Genomic DNA, 14,427 nt, shown 5'->3' with positions numbered 1-14,427 from the left:
AATAGAAAGATGTTTCTTCAAAACGCAGCAGAACTGGGCTGTGGGGGTTTTGTTTGTGTGCTGCTCAGAGGTCGGGATTTACCAAGATAACCGGTGTTTTCTTTTTCTCAGCATGTTGCTCAGAGATGGAATTTACCAAGACAGAAAATAGTATTCGAAAGAATGAGGAGACACATTAGATAACATATCTTTTAGTAGAGAGGGGGTTGAGGGCTGTCAGAGAGTGGTCTCTACTCAAGCTGAGGAGTGATTGAAGTTCACAGAAAGAGTAATTCCTTCTGGTATACAGTAGTTGATTTGTATTTTGAGGAGTGCGTTTTGTGCGGCCGTTGCTTTGAACGAGCCTAGACGTCGAGGGCTGTGAGAAAGATAGAGGGAAGAACAGAAGAAGACTGCTGGCAGAGAAGAAGACCTTTTTTCAGAACTAAGACGCGAGAGAGAGGCAACTGTGTGGCTGAAGCTGACAAAAGACTGAAGGAAAGGACGTAGCTGTAAAAAAGTGGATTATTCCTGGTCTTGGTCTCCTCTCCGTCATGAAGCTGAAGCGGGTGGAGAGGCTATGCAGGGAGGTGTGGAGGAGCTGCCAACAGGTCTGTTTAACACCGGTAGACAGATGGACCCAGGAACATGGTGCATGCTGGGAAATTAACATCAGCAATTAGACAGATGTTTAAATTGCTTGTGGTTGTAAACGTGTTCACTCTTGACACACCAAGCCATTAGCCACACACCTGTGTTCTGTGTATTATAGGTTACGGTTGTGTAGTAAAAAATACCTGGTAGTCAGCGAATTGTGCGATTGAACTTGAAGTTAAAAAGTTTGATTTAAACATATTATTCTGGTCACTCGCTAAAATGTGTTTAAATTGTGAATAAGAGAAGGAGTATTGCTGGAGGGGGTTCTTTTAGTCTTCGCATTTCTACCAGTTTAATAAGTTAAATTTTAATCCAATAAGACCTGAGGCCGTTTCTACAAATGTCTTCTAACAGTTTTCTGAAAAACGTATGTTTCTACATCAGTGGTTCTCAACCTTTTTCATGTCAAGGACCCCCACAATTATGTATATGTATTTGACACCCCATCTCAAAATATTTTGTTCCAGGGACCCCCAGAAGCAAAGACTTGAGTTCAAAATGTTTGCTTAAATTATTTTTTTTAAGATTTGCACACATTTTCAAGATTTTTCAAAAATAGCAGATCTACAAGCTCATAGCGCGGCATGAAGTGACGCACTATGAGCTTGTTTATCTGCTATTTTGGAAGAATCGTGAAAATTGACACACACTTAATGGGTTAACTAAAACTATTGAAATTGAATATTTTTTATAATTTTGTTCATTTGTAAAGGGACCAATTAATGCATCAGATTTATCCATTTAATATGCTGAGAAGGAACCAGATCTATGAACCAGAAAGCTATACTGGGGGGTACTGTAGTATAAAGGATAGAGAACTACAGTAATTACTGGATCAGAGAATCTTTTTCTACAATTTCTGCCTGGAATCATGAGGTCCAGTGTGAACCATGTGTCCAGAAAAAAATGAGCCAGCTATTTTAATCATGCTTTCCATGGTGACTTTATGATTCATGTCAAACATGCTGCTTGTTCCCAAAAGGATATCTTGTGTCAGAAGATTAAAATATTCAAGTGAGTGCATGGTTCCATGACACTGTCACCCAGGGCACAACACTTAAATACAAACATAAACGTACAGTAGAAGCAATAGAAACATACAATATGTCATCGCCGTCATATGACGGAAATGCAAATACTGTAGGTTTACAGACGTCTCTGACCTGTTTAACCGCAACCCTTAATGTAACTTTCAGCTAGCAACATGGAATTCCAGTGTACAGTAAAATAAAATTTGCATTCACATTTTCTTATGTTTTCTTATTTTTGTTTTGTGACACTGTAGAATACACCTCAGTTCCGAGGTCAACAGAGGTCAACAGATTTAGCAGCAGCCAACAGTATGGGGTACAAAGGTGTAAGTCCTGTGATCTAAAGTAGGAAATGACTCCTGCACAACAGCCAGATATACCTCTTACGACCTCCAACTCTTATTATTATCGTACCCTAAACTAGTACGTTTTCATCTACAGTACCCTCCCGTGCGCACCCACACAACACACATACACAGACAACACACACGTGTGCACATGCATGTACATATACAGTACATACATGTAAATGTGTTTCCTCCTCATTAGCTCCCACTTCCAGTGACCTTTAACTAGATAGAGATCCCTCTGCATTGGAGCCTTTTATAAGAAAACGCTGATTGAGGTCATCTGACCACTTGACACGGCAGCCGAAAGAGCGTGTTTATTATTTTAATCGATCTATTGTGGGGGCTGGATCAATGGAACTAACGCAGTATACTTTGAATTCGTATTTATCGGAATTACAATGAAAAATAATTTTCAAGGATAAAAAAAAAAACATGACTTAAAAGATTTTTATTTACATAATATCTTTAATATATATGTTATATTTTTTTAAATCGTAGTGTTTTGGCAATTATTTGGGGGCCCAAATAACCAACCAGTGTGCCTGATTTAGAGATACATTAAACTGTCAATGGTCACTCTCTGCTTACATCATCAGCAGAGAATACAGTAGAATAGTGTTGATAAGAACATAATGATGTTAAAGGCAGGGTGAGTCATCATTATCACAATATCTGTTGTTGACTGGAATTCTAGGAGGCCTACACACACACACACACACACACACACACACACACACTTCTACCTACAGACAGTAAGAGATAGAGCGGTACAGGACTGGATCAGGCTGGTTGTTGGGGAAGAGGGACAGGGGGGGGAAAGAAAACATTTCCCTTCAGATGTTATCAGTCATCTACGCTGCCCGCCCACTTCCCGTTCAAACACAACAAACACACACACACACACAAACATAGTTATTTGGACAGTGGGTGTTCTAAGTTTACAGGTTTTGGCTCCATGCTATTTATTACTTTTGATGTGAAATAACAGCGATTGTGATGTCGAAGGAGAGCCTAATGTCACCGTTAAGTTCAAGGCAGTTTTCAGATACTAGGGATCACATGAGTAAATAAGAAATGTACAATCTAAAAAAAAATACAGCCTTGCTAAATGAGTTAGTTAAACCCATTTAACTAAAGTATTGCTATTTTACATTTGGGCAATTAGCCGGTCTGCTAGCCTACAGATGGACATTTATTGTTTCTGTTCTTCCCAAACAAGATATTTTATCATCTCCAAATGCCTAGACTCACGTGCTTATAGACACCTTGTTCCAGTTATGTTCACCTAACAGGCACATGATTGTACTTAAAAACCTTAAGTAGGGCAATGTGGGATGCCAGCAATTTATGTTAGTTGAACTTTTTATCCAGAAATGTACTGGTATTCCAGTGGAAAACACCCTATAGCAGTGGTGGAAAGTAACGAATTACATTTACTCAAGTACTGTACTTAATTACAATTTTGAGATTTTTTTTTACTTTTCTGGAGTATTTCCAATTTAATCATTTTACTTCTACTCCACTACAAGTCAGAGGCAAATATTGTACTTCACTCCACTACAATTATTTGAAAACTTGATTTTGATTAATATTTCAAAACATACATTAACCACTTCGGCCATTTGAAAATAGCCGTTCTACAAGCTCACAATGCGACACATTGTGAGCTTGTAGATCTGCTATTTTCAAAGGATTTTCATACATTTTATACATTTGAAAACATGTGAAATGGAACATTCTGCATTATGATGAATACTTTTACTTTTGGTACATTAAGTATATTTTGATGCCAATACTTTTGTACTTTTACTCAAGTAAACCTCAAGTAAACTTTGAAAACCGAACTTGTACTTGTAACAGACTATTTCTACCACAGGGTATTGATACTTTTACTTAAGTACAAAATGTGAGTACTTCTTCCATCACTGCCCTGTAGTAAAGCAGTGTTTCTCAACCACTTGGTTTCAGACTTGATGGTTCAGTGCAAAATGTGGGCTCCCAGTGTGAAACTGTCAAGGAGCACTAAGCTAGTCTAGTGTTACTTATGTCTTGTTGGGGGTGTAGAGGGTGTAGACCATGTCCAATGAATTTTGTCTTCTGCTCTGATGCTGCTGTCCAAATGGTTTCTGGGGGGTGCTGAGGACGTTTGGTGAATTAACTTTATTTTAAAAATGTAAGTGTGTGTAGTATTTCTTAGAGCAGTGGTTCCCAAACTTTTTAGCTCAAGACCCAAAAGAGAAATTAGATGTTTGCCCGGCACACAAACAAGTTATAATAGCAGATCTACAAGCTCACTTGCGGATCTGCTATTTTCACTACTTCTTAACCGTTTTTTTTTATTTATGTATGGAATTCTTACTTATGAATTACTTTTGAAAAACGTTTTGAATTGATGAAAAGTTGCAACATTTTTTTGTTTAAACTTTTGTTAATCTTTTGAAAAAATATATAATAATAAAGAGTGTGTTCTCTGTGAATATAACCTTCATTGTTTAGATCCCTTTGATTTAGCCTGTATTGGTGTGGCCTTGTACATTAGTCCTGGATGTTCGTTTGTTTTCTTGTTGCCTTAGCATCAAATGGTACTGTAGCTAAACCTAGAAGGTCAAGTTTTATTTTGTGGTTAGCTGAATTATGTGCTGATCCATGCTGCCTGCAGGATATCTGTCTAATTCCTTTACATTGTAAATATGTGAACTTTATTATAAAGCACCTTTCGAAACATAGTTATTATAAGGTGTTTTGCCAGATTTGCCAGGTAATATCTGTACCTGGCAAATAAATAAAACATTACACCCCAGTAGTCACTGACATAGCCATGTCTGATAAATAGTGAAGGTTCGGGAGGAAGTACTCTACAATAGTGGTTCTAAAACATTGTCATGTCAAGAACCCCCAAATTGATTGTATTTGTCCATGGACCCTCATTGAAAAGATGTTGTGCCCGTAAGAGAAGATTTTTCAAAAATATATCTACACAAGCTTGCGGTGATAGATCTGATATTTTCGAATAGAACAGAAAATGTAATAGGGCTTAACACACATACGTACCTACATGTAAATGTGTTCCTCCTCATTACCTCCCACTTTCAGTGACCTTTAACTAGATAGAGATCCCTCTGCATTGGAGCCTTTATAAGAAAAATGCTGATTTAGGTCATTTTGTACCAGCAAAAACATCAGAGTCACAGACTACAATTTCACTGCAGTAAGGCAAACACCCACAAATAACACACACACACACACACACACACACACACACACACACACACACACACACACACACACACACACACACACACACACACACACACACACACACACACACACACACACACACACACACACACACACACACACACACACACACACTCTTAAACCATTAAGACCTGAGGCTGATTCTAAAAAATACCATCTAAATCCTAACCTAGGTTTTTGGAAAAACTAGGTTAGTATTTAATAAAATTCAAATTATTATAATGTTTTAATCATGTTTCTATATATCATTGTTGTCGGGTAGAAACCTTGTATGTCCAAAATCGTTCCTGTTTTATTATTATCTTAAAAGCGATTTGAAATAGTGAAAATAGCCTGATCTACAAGTGCACAACGCCCTGCATCGCAAGGCGTTGTTGTGTGCTTGTAGATCTGCTATTTTCACTACTTTTGTGCGACACCCCTGTGTGATGAAGTAGGCTTTAATTTACAAAAAAAAAACATACAAATTTGAAACTTGGAGATACAAGGTTTCTGCCCGACAGTGACGATATATAGTGACAAATACAACTATACAGATGCTCTCCCGGATTGAAAGGTATAACAACGTTTAGGCTTTCCCGTTCTTAATGGGTTAATGACCTCTGCTCACTTCATTCGACTCCATCAATTTAGGATGAGCTCAGAGGAACCTTTGTGTTCTTGTGCAGACGGGGGAGTGTTACTCAGTGGTGGCAGAGAGGAGAATCCATCATCTCCCAATCCAATTTCACACATGATCAGGCTTTTGTAGCGCAATCTATTTGGAAGTGCAAGGCTCATCCCTGTTCATCTGGCAAACACATATCTGTGTCCAGATTGGGAAACACTAGGGTGGCCAGAAAAAATGGGAAAACCATTTATTTTTGCAACAATTCCTATCACAGTTTATTTAAAAAATTGCCAACGCAAAAATCGAAAATGACACATGCTTTCCTGGTTTTAATGGGTTAAAATAAACATGCGCTGAAGATGCACGTGGCCCACCCATCTGACCGCTTAACATGGCTGCCGTATGAAGTGGTCAGATGGGTGGACCGCGAACGCTTTCAATATTTTCAAGTATGTTGCTGTGTGTGTGCATAACACACACACAGACACACACCTTTTTCTAAGCTAATAGTTACACTGTTAATGAGAATTGAGTCTTTATTTCCTGGCAGCCGACATGCTGTAACTGTCACATCCATGCTCCATGTCAGTATATCACTTCATGACCAGATAGCGGAAAGCACTATATTATTATTTATTTATTTTCCTGAACCATTAAATGATAGGACAAAGTATAGGACAAAGTACAGGACTAAGGGATAACGATAGTCATCCTGTCGTATTCAGATACCTGTGACACATGGTATACTGTAGGTTTGGTCAGCATCCTCTAGATGGGTTTTGTAACTGTTACACTCGTCTCTCCTCATCTCCTTTCTTCATCTCAGGCTTTCTTCAGCGTCAGTGAATGACAAGTTATGTAACGATGTGTCATTTGTAATAATGTCATGAGTACTCTTAACTAAAAGTGCAAACATAAGGGATGAGGACAGAACGTGGAAGTGTGTGTGTGTTGAAAGACACCCAAGAAATCTGTTAACCCAGTGTGCATCACCGTTAGGGTTGGGATCCTGAACCGGAGGAACAGGATCCAAAATTTTGGGACCGGAATCGGTTCCGTCACATTTGGAGCTGTTTCTGTAACCGGTATTGATCACACTGTCAGAGCTGGTATGTGGACTTCACGTTTGCTATGCGATTACAATACCGGTGGTTCTCAAACTTTTACATTTCAAGGACCACCATAACCCTGAGAGTGTACAAATGGAACCGAATGGTCCATTCGGTTCCATTTGTACACTCTCAGAGTTACAGACCTGTTGGGGTCCATTTGGAGCCCCCTATAGGAATCATTAAAGGGAACCGTTAAGGAATCGGATCCGTTAAGGAACCGGAATCGTCAAAATCCTAAAGGATCCCAACCCTAATCACTGTGTGTGTGATCATGCAGAGAGTAACCATCCCAGAGCAGGTTGTTTGTTGTCTGGCTGAAACAGTGCTGTTTGTGTTTGTGTTGCAGTTGGACCAGCTGGTGGTGGACGCTGCCAAGGAGAAGAGAGACATGGAACAGAAACACTCCACCATACAGCAAAAGGTACACACACACACACACACACACACACACACACACACACACACACACACACACACACACACACACACACACACACACACACACACACACACACACACCACTCAGTGTTGTCTCTCCAACATCTCATGACTTTGATTCCAGTTTAAGGTTTTCTCTGCCTACCGCATGAACACACAGATACTCTTCATCTCTGCAGACTGACAGACAGTCTCTCTCTCTCTCACTCACATTTGATTTCATTTGGTTTGATTTTATTACCTTATTTGCTTTGGCAATTCAGTTTTCAGCTTGCAGCTGATGGCTGCTCCGATGATTATGATGAGCGTTAGGGGGTGAAGTGTTTTGCTCAGGGACACTTTTGCCGGGAGGCAAACCGGTGACCTCCTGATTACCAGACGGCCTCTCTAGTCTCTACCCTTTAAGCTACGGCCGCTAGCAGCTGCTGCTTATTCATAGACGCACACGCTGAACGAAAACACTTGCTGAACATGGCCTGCAGATGTCACGGTAATCCAGGATACAGCTCTGTGTCCGGTAGATCCCTTGCCCTCGGTCACAAAGCCTCTTCATATTGCACACAGGCCTGTTCCCAATAAAAGTAGAGCTGTGCCACTCTACAGAGATTTAGCAGGACTTAACCCTCTACCCCACAGCCAGCACTCCACTTAGTCTGCACACCCCTGTCTCTCCCACATCCAACTGTCTCTGTGCAAGACAATAACACAAGCTTGATAGGCAGATCCATCTGTTTTAGATTTGTTTTAAAGTGTGAATTAATAATGATAATGATATATTTTATTTGTAAAGCACTTTATATTTGACACACAATGCAAGAAAAAAATATTTAAAACGTGCTCATCGGAGCACAGGTCTCCGCCAGGTCATTTAGGTTATTGTGGGCCAGCAATGTTCGGAATTCGGCAATCAGGATGGAATATGAAAAATCGGACGGATCCGTCTTGATCACTTGACTATTGACATAATGTGTACCAATTTGTGTGATGTTTGGACAAAATTTGTAGAAGTAATGAAAAAAAAACTGCCTCCTGGTGGCACCATAATAGGGCAATGGTAAAAGGGTGGCATTTGTTCCTCAACATTCCAACACAATCGGACGCTGCGTTCATGATTTGCGGCATTTTGTTCAAAACAGGCCACTCCTGCAAACTTTAGATGTCAATCTTAGCCAATCAGGATAGAATATGGGGCTATTCACTAAATAGCCCCCAAAAAAATGTCACCGCGACCTCCCGTTCGCTTGTCATACGCCAAAAATACATAGTAAAACACAGGAGCCGAGATACAGAATATTTCCCAAATACTTTAACCAGGAAGTGAATGGAGCAGTAAATCTTTGGATCACGTTATCTCCTGGTTCCGAGTGCAATTTTTATTTTATTTTTGAGACGTCAAAAGACGTCATTGGCAGTTAGGGCTTTCGTTTTACAGCCGCCAAAAGACGTCATTGGCAGTGATTGAGTTAAGTCAGCCTCCTGGTGGCGCTATACAAAGCAGATGTGAAAAATGCAGGGCAAAGGTTTTTCCTTGGCCAGGGAGTGTGCATACAAAGTTTTACACAGATCGTGCAGTTATAGGTAAAAACACAAATCAGCCTGTTATAGCGCCACCATGAGGCTGATTTGAAAACTTCAAGTGTCATTTCTTCCTCGTCCGGGACGATAACTCAGGTTTGAGTAATGAGCACCCTTGGGGGGAAGTTAATTGATAAGAGAGTATTGATTTTCGTTGATCAATTTATCCTGACAGGTCCAGTCACAGTAGTGCTCACCTCTCAGCTGTAAGGAGATCTCTAAGGGTGTGATCTCAACCCACAATGCAGCATGCATTATTGAGCGCTGACGGAAGCTCAGCTGTTTGACGGAAACTCCACAAAACGGATGAGTTTCATTGGGCCCCTTAACTCTGGGGGCCCCTTGACTCCCGAATCCCCGAATCCAAACACCACGGTATTGGTTGCCAGCTGGACCAGAGTCTTTCAAATTTCCAGGAAGTGCATGGATAGGATAGGATAGAATAGAATGGAAATAGCGGAATGAATAGGACATAACAGAATCAAATAAGATAGAATAGGATGGGATAAGATAGGATCTAAATAAAGTATTCAATCAATCAATCAATAGGATAAAAAAGAATAGGACAGAGCGGAACAGATTGAAATATAATGGGAATGGACATACTGTAACAGAATAGAATTGGACAGAATAGAACATAATTGTCTGCACCATGGGCGACCGGGCCTTCTGCTCTACAGCCCTATGTCTGTGGAATGTCCTCCCCTAACACCTGAGAACACCACAGTCCACTGATGCTTTTAAAAATGGACAAAAAACCTACCTTTTGTTGTTTTCTTAATTATTCTTGGGCCTTTTTGTCTCTGGCCTGATTTTACCCAGTTTTTTATTTGACCCTTTAGCCTAGTATAGTAGGGTCCCATGTAATTGTTTGGTTGCCTTTGCTGTTTTATGCCATGTTTTTAAACCCTGTAGCACTCTGAGATTTGCAAAAATGTAGCGTGCGCTATAAATAAAATGTATTATTGTTGTTATTATTATTATGACAGCTGAAGCTGGCAGCCACCATATACTGTTTGACGTACATTTTTATCCAGGGGACTTCACAGTCGCATGGTGTTATATGTCTCTGCTATGGGTGGAGCTGGTATGGGTGGTGTTGGTGTCCCTGACATATCTATATTGACACACTGTGTCTATTAAAAGAGTTGAGATGCTGTGTGGTCATCTGACCTCCTGTCACCTCTACTGTCTCTATAAGGAAAGGTATGAATGTTGTCAATATGACAACATTTGCCTCTCTGGATGCACTATGTGCGTGCGTGCGTGCGGAGCAGCAGCAGCTTGTTCCCCAGCAGTTGCTTTTCTGAGATCTCTCAATCTTTTTCCATTTTCCCCTCTCACCCTGCTCATCTTTCCCTCTCTGTGCTTTCTCATTGTGTTCCCTCTCTCCCTCCCCCCTCTGTCTGTTCTCTTTCCCTCTCTGTCTCTCAGTTTTCTCTTCTCTCTCCCCCTCTCATTCTCTGCTCTCTCTCTCTCTCTCTGTCTCTTTCTCTCTCCCCACAGTGCCAATAGCACTGCCAACTTCCTCCTGTCCTTCACCCCCCTCCACTCCAACCCCTCCGTCTTCATTGATGCTATTTTTATATCCTCTCTCTCTTTCTCTCGCTCTTACCCCTCCTCTCTCTCTCCCTATCTCTCTGTCTCTTTCATGCTGTTTGCTGTTTGTATACCAGCGGTCCTAACCAAGACTCTCCTTCTTTTCCTCTTTCTCTTCTTCCTCTTTTCTTTCCAGGCTGCTCTGCAGGTAAGCTTTACATCTTCTTCTTTTCCATTCCCTCCTTCTGTCCCGTGTGTGTCTCAGTCATGTGTACATGTTTAATGTGTTGGGAGACAGACGGACATGGCTGGACTCCTGTACGTCAGTGACTCAGTACACACATACACACACCAGTGTCTCACACCCTGCATGTTACCACATTCAGACTGAAGATGATGTGTGTGTATGTGTGTTAGTGAGACGTCATGCATGTTGATATTCATACAGTACATGTTGTGCGACTGAGTTCATTCATGCCATTCAAACTGCCATATGAGCTTGTGGTTCCATGGATATGAGACTGTATGTTTTACATTTAGATTGCTGGTATAGCATGCTCACCGTGGATGCAGGAAGTGATACCGTCTCTGTTCAAAACGGATCGATAACGGTTTAATCTGGATTTACTTGCAAACAGAAAGCATTGATAGTTAGTGCACAATAAATTAAATATGTCTTAACCAAAGTGTAACAACACAATGTGAGTACAACATGTAAACATGCTAAATATAGTACATAGTTTACATTCTGGGGTTTGTATGCTGAGTGAGCAGGAAGGACGCTTCATCAGGACACGTGACATATTGTTGACAAGCTCCACAGTCAAATCTCGAGTGTCTGTTTAGAGAGCTTCATTCAGCAACGTTATCACACCTTTCGTCCCACTGATCTCCCGACTTCAGTCGACTACAAGTCTGTAGTAGTCAGGACAACAAAGAATGGATTGTAGGCCGCTTTAAACATGCCAGATTCTGTTGTGCGGATCACATTTTTGATACCACAATGATTAGCGTTATTTAGTTGCTATTGCAGCGACAAGGACACAATCCCTGCGAACACAGCCAATTGTATTAGTTGGTGTTCCCCTGGCCGAGCTGGAGGCACCGCTGCCTGGAAATCGAACCCGGGCTTCTGCGGTCATCGGCCGCCCGGATGCCCCTCCTCCTTTGTTACATTGATAAAACCTTCCATCCTCAACGCCAGGTTAAAGGCGTCCTAAGGTTGTGTTTAGTATGCCCTCTCGTATCTGCATGTGTGAATTATTCAGCAGGCGGAGTAACAACCAGAGGTCTTCGTGGTGTCAGAGTGGCTCAAGGGACATTTTGTCACTGTAAAAGGGCTTTTCTGCAGGATAAGCCCAGAATGATTCAGCAGCTTTACATAAATCCTGTCATTATGATATATAAAGTTTATAGTGGGAAACGGCATGTGTCACATTGTGTCAGTGTGGTTAAAGCTGAACAGTGCCCTATTTCAAGAGAGAGGGGTTGAGTGTGTGCTTCTTAAACAGAGCTGGTATAAATGTTTGATGCCCACGCTCCTCTGCTCGGCTCGCTTGGTTACTTAAACTTCATAGCAGCAGCCTGCAAAGTGCGCTCACACACACAGACACAGTCCTCCCTCCAATGCATTATATATATATATATCAAATATACAATACAACAATACACACACACACACACACACACACACACACACACACACACACACACACTGTCCTACTGGATCCAGTGCCATCACAAGATACAAAGAACACACACACAGGAACACACACACTGGTGACCTTCATTTATATCTGGTACCTCATCGGAGAGAGGAGGGGCCGATTGAGGCGGCACGTGTGACGGGAGTTAATGACAAGCACACACACACACACACACACACTTACATGCACAGACAGAGAAGGAGGTGAAGGATGCTTAGGAGAGCCGGGTATCTCACTGTGATAGAGGCTGTCAGTGAGATGCTGCTACAGTCCGCGACAGGTGGAGGTAGCTAGCGATCACGGCTAACGCACGTACGCACGCACGATGAGGATGAGGATTTTCAGTCGCTTCCACTATGTATGGTACCTGGTAAGTGGCCCAGGGGCAGGTTTTGTGTCTGCGTGTGCGTTCGCTTGTGCATGTGTTGTGAGGGAAGAAATGTCTGTGCTGTGTGTGTGCAAACTGCACAGCAGACTGTGTGCTTATGTACGTGTGGGTGTGTTGGCTGTTTGTATTTATGTTTCTGCATGGGTATGTAGGAGCTGTGCACCGTGTGTGTGTGTGTGTGTGTGTCATACAGTAGACTGTGTATCTTTATTCTGTGTTCAAAATGAATTCTGCGTGAAACAGTTTCCCTTGTTCTCTTGATAGCATCCAGTACAGTACATCTTTCCTTCCTCTCAGACTGTGTGTTGTTCTCTCGCTGTGTGTGTGTGTGTGTGTGTGTGTGTGTGTGTGTGTGTGTGTGACCTTTTAGGAGGTGACAGAGTTTGACTTCCCAGACGGACGGGGCTTTTGTGCTTGGAGGTCAACTGTATGTAGATGAACTGTTATCATTTTGTCCTTTGAGTTCGGCTCCCCCCCTTTAGTTTTTTCCCTGCATCCGCAAACTGACTCTACTGTTTGTTTACCCAGTGAAATCCTCAGGGTTAGTTTAACTGTGAGAGTGTACAATTTGACCCAGATCGACCCCCCAGGGGTCCACAAAGTGTTAAATGAACACTGAGGGGTTTCACTGTGTGTGTGAATTTTATTCTACCGGTCATCGTGTGTTTTTTCTCTCATTCTGAAGTGTTAATGTTGAAGCATGGTGTGATGCTTCAGTGGTTGTTGCGCTGTGTGCGCTGGCTGCAGTGCACTGTGTCGGGCGGCACTAAGCTGTCTGTTTGGAGTAGGGATGGGACGATATGAAAATTACATTACATTACAAAAATTATTATCCATTATTATTATCGCCATGATCAAAATATGCTTAAAACTTAAAATGCCACTTTTGTTAACCGCTTGAACCCCCAGCATCCCTATTCTAGGGGGAACGTTTGCCAAAAATTGCCAATTTACGAGCTCACAACGCGTTGCAACATTGTGAGCTTGCAGATCTGCGGTACGATTATTGTGAGCGTTTTCTTTATCACGATAAACGATAATAACGATTATCGTCCCATCCCTAATGGTGTGATGCTTCAGTGGTTGTTGCGCTGCAGTGCACTGTGTCGGACGGCACTAAGCTGTCTGTTTGGAGTCGTGGTTTTCTGTCCCTCAATTGATTATCGCTTTTTGAACGGTTGGATAATCACAGATCGGGTTTTCTACCGTAAAGTATGTGTTGCTTGTTCTGGTCAGTCGTGTGTGTGTGTGTGTGTGTGTGTGTGTGTGTGTGTGTGTGTGTGTGTGTGGTGTGTGTGTGTGTGTGTGTGTGTGTGTGTGTGTGTGTGTGTGTGTGTGTGTGTGTGTGTGTCTGTGTCTGTGTCTGTGTGTGTGTGTGTGTGTGTGTGTGTGTGTGTGTGTCTGTGTGTGTCTGTGTCTGTGTGTGGTGTGTGTGTGTGTGTGTGTGTGTGTGTGTGTTGACAACACGCGTGTACTACATACAGTATGTCAGGTGTAGTATCTAGCGACTAGACGTATGGCATGTGTTCCTTGTTCTAAGGTGAACTATGAATGAAGTCCTGTTTCATTGCGTCAGGCAGCATGTTGCTACTGAGCTGATTAATATAGCTAGTCAGCTGGTCAGTTGGTAATTAAGGGGGCAGGTTATGTGGTCTCTTTCCATCCAGTCATCCGGAGACCTTTCTCTCTCACACACACACACACACACACACACACACACACAGACACAGACACACACAGACACACACAGACACACACAGACACACACACACACACACACACAC

At 41.9% G+C, this 14,427-nt stretch overlaps 1 protein-coding gene across 2 annotated transcripts in view; it reads left to right on the top strand.

The window, feature by feature from the left end:
- LOC308087699 (arf-GAP with coiled-coil, ANK repeat and PH domain-containing protein 2-like) overlaps positions 1-14,427 on the top strand; it is a 94,846-nt gene that overhangs the window by 52,871 nt on the left and 27,548 nt on the right. For both annotated transcript variants that reach the window (XM_080431772.1, XM_080431771.1), the window contains exon 9: positions 7,344-7,418. In XM_080431772.1, coding sequence (XP_080287898.1) covers positions 7,344-7,418 — 75 coding nt within the window. The remainder of the gene's footprint in view (positions 1-7,343; positions 7,419-14,427) is intronic.

Source organism: Gymnoscopelus braueri (genome assembly GCF_963280865.1).
Source record: "Gymnoscopelus braueri genome assembly, chromosome: 6".
In the NCBI taxonomy this organism is placed as follows: domain Eukaryota; kingdom Metazoa; phylum Chordata; class Actinopteri; order Myctophiformes; family Myctophidae; genus Gymnoscopelus; species Gymnoscopelus braueri.
This window is presented reverse-complemented; position numbering and strand designations above follow the sequence as displayed.